The sequence below is a fragment of the Piliocolobus tephrosceles genome, chromosome 11 (assembly GCF_002776525.5).
Source record: "Piliocolobus tephrosceles isolate RC106 chromosome 11, ASM277652v3, whole genome shotgun sequence".
NCBI classification, from domain to species: Eukaryota; Metazoa; Chordata; class Mammalia; order Primates; family Cercopithecidae; genus Piliocolobus; species Piliocolobus tephrosceles.
Window position 1 is genome coordinate 1,724,685 of NC_045444.1, and position 6,000 is coordinate 1,730,684.

The following is a 6,000-nucleotide window of genomic DNA, read 5'->3' on the forward strand; positions in this document are numbered from 1 at the left end:
CTCTGTCTCTCTGTCCGTCTTTCTTTCCTTCCAATGTGGTTATGGAATTTCTGTGAAATACTGTGATTTGTTCCAGTTTGCTTTCAGTCTTTGTTTTTTATTTCACTTTCTTATTGATTTGATTTTATTTTTTCAATATGTTGAACATTAACATGTTTTCCAAACTCAAAACTACATTAAAGGCATATTCAGGGAAGTGTCACTCCCTCCAATCTCCCTCCAGCCCCTGGCAGGTAGCCAGCTTGGTCTTCTAACGTATCCTTCCTCTTTCTCTTTATAATGGTAAGCAGAATATATATATTTTTCTCATTTTCCCTTCTGTCTTACACAAAAAGTAGCATTCTAGATATGCTTTTCTGCATTTGTTTTTTTTTTTTCACTTAATATCTCCAGAAAGTCACTCTATATCAGCTCACAGATGCTTTCCTCATTCTTTTCCCATTAGTCAAAACCATGGTGCTATAATTTTTTTTTTCAGTCAGTCTTCATACTTGGCAAGCGGGTGCATTTTTGCACAATAACAAAACAAAGATAAGAATATTATTTCAAAGACATATGTGCTCACACAAAGGAGCCGTCAGTTAATCCCTGCTTTCCATTCCTGCCTCCTGCCCTACCTTCAGCTTCAGCCTTTCCAGCATCTGTGAGGAGGTCTGTTTCCTTCCGAGTGGGCTCCAGGCTCTGTCATTCTTCGCTGTTTTTCATGAGACAGCATTCTCCAGGCTTCTAGAAATTTATTCCAGAAAATGATTGAAAACTTGTATCCATTGATGTCTTTTCTCCTGTTCTCTTGGCTGGTGTGTGTTCGGTTTTTATTCCTTCTATATCATCTGAAATGTGTGTGTGGAAGGAGTCGAGACCCCCAAAAAGTGCTCATTCCATCCACTTGAAACAAAGGGCTGCTGCCAAGTTTAAAATAACAATGTATTTTCCACCGTATCTCAATTCCTTTAACATTCTCAATACCCAGAAATTTGTATATAAAACTCTAAAGTTATAATACTAAACAATACACAAGGAGGTGGGGAGGAAGATAGGAAATGGAATAGAATGTCTAAGAAGGAGTATAAAGGTGGAGGGAAAATACTAGGACCAAAAGTAAACTACCTGTATTAGCCTGTTCTCTCATTGCTATAAAGAAATACCTGAAACTGAGTAATTTGTAAGAAAAGAAGTTTAATTGGCTCATGGTTCCATAAGCTGTACAGGAAGCAGGATGGCTTCTGCTCGGCTTCTGGGGAGGCCTCAGGAAACTTACAATCATGGCGGAAGGCAAAGGGGAAGCCAGCACCTCACATGGCCAGAGCAGGAGGAAGCGTGAGGGGGAGGTGACACACACTTTTAAACAACCAGATCTCACTGGAACGCACTCACTCACCATCATGAGAACAGCACCAAGGGGATGGTGCTAACCCACTCCTGAGAACTCCACCACCATGATCCAATCACCTCCCGCCAGGCTCCACCTCCAACGCTGGGGATTACTATTCAACATGAGATTTGGTGGGGACACAGGTCCAAACCACATCAGTATCTAACTACACTCACCCCAGGAGATGATACAGTTTCAGACACTACAAACTGAAAAATTATATTATTCTCTCTTTGAACTCCAGGAAGTGTCTTGCTTGGCAGTATTCTCCCGGGTTTGCCTGGAGCCTATTGCATCCCCTGCCTTTGCCTCTGGGAACCATAAATGGCTTTTCAAGAGTGAGGGAGGACAGAGTAGTAGAGGCCTCGCCAGTGGTAAAATAAAAATGCTTTAGAAAATTATGTAAAGACCCCAAGACTTCTAGTGTGAGTCTTTATCCTTGACTGCTTGTGTGGTTTTTCCACAGCTGCGATTCCTTCCATTCATTTATGCTTCCGATAGACGTCCCTGCCATTCTCGATGCCTTACCAGAAGAAGACAGACTAGAAACAGCTGAACGGTATTTTTTTTTAACCTTTAGCCTCTAATGTGGTCTGTTTTCCAAAAATATGTGAGGTGCTGTGTGTGAGGAACTTCAGAAGAGCCCACAGTGCCTGAGCTGGCAACTCAAATGAGAAGATAAGGCTAACACCCATCCACACCACCACCTAGATAAGATGTTAAATTCATGGTGGAGAATCGACAGTCTCTAAGCTCTACGACTTCCTGATCTTTAGCTGTTCCAGGAGCTCAAGGGAGAGGAGATCTGAGGTGGTGCCTAATGGCCTTGGAAGGCTTCAGTGGTCACATGGACTTGGGTTAGTATGTGAAAGATAGGTAGGACTTGGATGGGCATAAAGAAATACAAGTCCAGAAGCAAGGCACGTACATTTGATTTTACTGATCAGCACCCAACAGCCAGTGGAAATGGTCTTGAATCTCCTATCCATGTGCTCATTTACACCTGATGTCTACAGACACAGCAGCAGAGCTGAGAATGGGAAACCTGAGCCAAGCAGAGCCCATGCCCTTGTCCCAGAGCAGCTTTTCCATCGTGAGCGCCACGGCATGCAGCATTCGCACGTCCAGCTCACACGTGTTTCCAGCTGGCTCACCTGGCATTGCCCCATTTGCAAATGCCTCTAGATCTGAGTCATTACTTCCTCTTTTTAAAAAATATACTTAGCTACTTATTATATCACCACATAATTTCAGGGAGAAAATTAGAAGTTCCATATGTTTTAAAGCAGATACTTTCTACCAGGCAAAAGTAAAATTCATTTCAGTTTTCTAGTTTAGTTAACCAACATAGCATAAATTTGTATACAAACTCATCTCTCATTAAAATTAGATTCCATTAGAAGATTATAGAGCACCCGAAACTTTGTATAGAATAGTGTGATGAAGGGGTAGGCTGTGGGTTCAACACCACCCCCCTCACCACCGCCACTCACTCACAGTACACCTTGGGCAACTGACTTCACCTCTCAGTGCCCCAGTGTCCTCATCTTCAAATGGAATGGTCCCAGGACCCATTTCATGGGTTGCTATGAAAAGCAAATGAATTAATACGTGTCCAATGTTTAGTTCAGTGCCTCACACATAGTAAGGTTTTGATAATTAGCTGTACCACCATTAATGACCCTGGTATTCCAAACCCCTAGCCCAGTATCTGACACTTGGTAGACAAGCAACAGCTCACTTTAGAATGAAGTTGTATCACCCAATAGTAACATTGTGAGAAAATAAAAATAAGAGAAGATACGTGGTTAGATTTCCAAAACATCAGATGAAGACGTATTTATGTCCCAAGAGGTTTTCCTCCTTCCAGTGTTATATCTCAAGTGTGGAAGATGAATAAATGTTTCCGATATTTTTAAATTTTGATTTTTCATGTCTTTGGGGGTATGAAGGAGCACTTGGATCTGCTGCTGTATCTGTGACAGCAGAGTTGGGGTATAGCACAGAGAGGGCCACCAGCCCTGCATGACGAGAGCTCTGGCACATTGGGAGGACTCTTGGCCCCAGAGTTCCTCCCTACCCACTATTTCCTGACCTCCTATTACTGAAGACCCATTCCTTTAGCTTTGCGCTTGGTTTCTATTAAACTACCTCTGGGGAGGGAATATTTTGAGTCTCACTTATAACTCAGTATAAAATCACCAGAGGCTTTTTAGAGTTCAGGCTTGAGGGTCAGTGGCAGGAGAGGTGATGGGAATGAGAAGACTCCTGGTCCAGTGGGGAGGTCCCGGAAAACACCAGGAGAGGACAAGTGAAAAGCTGGAAACACAAACGGCCAACTTAGCCTCTTTACCAAAAGCCAGAAGCTCCCGCGTGCTTCTGTTTGACGGGTGTAAAGTACTGGCATGAAACATCTGGGCTCTGATCACTGTTGAGGCCAAGCGACCAGCCCTGTGCCTGCCTGATCATCCCACTTTTGGCTCTGACTCCTGCGCCAGTAGCAGTTACGTAGGATTGCATTGCCTCGAAGCGAGTGAAGGAAGTGTTCTGAAGTATATTTCTGTGGTGAGATGGATGTCTTCATTTTTATTTGAGATGGGGCTTATGAATGAATTGTGCCTATACATGGTCTTTGCTTTCTCACTGCACAAATGAAGCTATCATTATTTAACTCCTGTCACTTACCAAAACATTATAGAAACTACAGACAGCACCTGGCTTACATTGGTTTGACTTATGATTTTTCAACTTTACAGTGGTGTGAAAGTGACTTATTCAGTACACTCCTTGACTTATGATGGGGTTCTGTTCAGATCAACCCATTGTGAGTTGAAAATATCATAAGTCAAAAATGCACTTTCGACTCACGATATTTTCAACTCCTGATGAGTCTAATGGGACCTAACCTCATTATAAGTCAAAGAGCATCCATATTTATCAATATATTTTTCTGACTGTTTCTTTGACATCTGCAAAGGTTCTTAGGTCTAGTTTAGTAAGACAGAACACAAGTACAGTAAGCCAGGCAAAGCAGATGTATGTCTCACAGATAGGCAGCAAGAATAAACAGAAGCCTAGGATCCAGGGTGAGCCACCTCACCAAGGCTTAGTAAAGCTGCCCAGGGCAGATGCAGTCTCGTCTGCATGTCTCCCACATTGCATCACAGCTGAGGGACCCCAAAAGCACTTTACTTTGGGTTTTATTCCCTGAGTGTCACAGGGATCACTGAGCTTAAGCATTGCAGAACATTCTGTTCTGAGAGGAACAAGGACACAGCCCTGCTGTTTATCTTAGGATGTTGCATTCTCAGTACATCCTGTCCAAGAATTGCAAGCAAGAGGGGGAAGAACTGGGTAGACCAAGGCCATTTGAGGACCTGGCCTCCTGTAGCAACCCTACTGATCTGCACTCCTTAGCTCCGTTGTTCAAAAATGTTTTCATTCTTAACACATAAACACTTTTGCATTCTAGGCCGGGCGCAGTGGCTCACGCCTGTAATCCCAGCACTTTGGGAGGCCGAGGCGGGCAGATCACGAGGTCAGGAGATCGAGACCATCCTGGCTAACATGGTGAAACCCCGTCTCTACTAAAAATACAAAAAAAATTAGCCAGGCGTGGTGGCGGGCACTTGTAGTCCCAGCTACTTGGGAGGCTGAGGCAGGAGAATGGCGTGAACCCGGGAGGCGGAGAGTGCAGTGAGCCAAGATGGTGCCACTGCACTCCAGCCTGGGCGACAGAGCAAGACTCTGTCTCAAAAAAAAAAAAAACTTTTGCATTCTAAATTACACCATCAGCTGTGATAAAGCAAAGAAATCCTGATAACTCAAGCACTGATAGCAAATTATCACTGTCATGGTCAGACTAGGATCACGGCCAGCCTGCTTGTGATTTGCAGGAAGTGGTTTATTACACACCAGACTACAGCGTCTTTCACACCATATATACTCAAAAATAAGTATTTGTTGATTACGATTTCTGTTTTTTCTTTTATAAATACATACTATAGTGATAGTTTAAGTACATTTTTACAATTAAGTAATCAATTAGTGGAATCCTAAATAGGTGAGGCGAATAAGACCTGCCCACATGCAATGATACTTGACAATACCTGGGCTTCTAGAGCTGCGACTCCAGCTATGAAAAGGAATGTTGAAGTGCCATCTACTCAAATCACTGCATGACGGCATTTCTTGAGAGGGCTGTGGCCATGGTGGGGTGATTCACATTTGCTTCAGCTTCTTTCTGCCAGGCCCACTGAGGAGGTGTTCAGTAGATCCAAACATACCCAGCTCCTCCTCCATTCAGCACTGATGTGCACACTATTTTGACTCAGTTTCCTCATCTTTGAAATGGGAATAGTTGTACCTACTTCATAGAAGGTTGTCAGAATTAAAGGAGATGCTGATGCTGATGAGAATAGTAATTATAACTAACACTCACTGAGCATTAAATGTGTGTCAAGGAGTGCTCTGTAAACAGTCTCATTTAATTCTTATGATGAGCTCTTATTATTATGCCCAGCTTTGAGACAAAGAAACTGCTAATGGGAAGATAGTGTTTGTAAAGCACCAGCATAGTGATTTGCATATAGCAGCTACTCAGTAAATATTAACTTTCAATCTAATGA

General features: G+C 43.0%; 1 protein-coding gene across 1 annotated transcript in view; it reads left to right on the top strand.

Moving 5' to 3' along the window:
- CFAP221 (cilia and flagella associated protein 221) overlaps positions 1-6,000 on the top strand; it is a 118,228-nt gene that overhangs the window by 105,537 nt on the left and 6,691 nt on the right. The window contains exon 22 of the mRNA XM_023185217.3: positions 1,839-1,931. Within this exon, the coding sequence (XP_023040985.2) occupies positions 1,839-1,931 (93 nt within the window). The remainder of the gene's footprint in view (positions 1-1,838; positions 1,932-6,000) is intronic.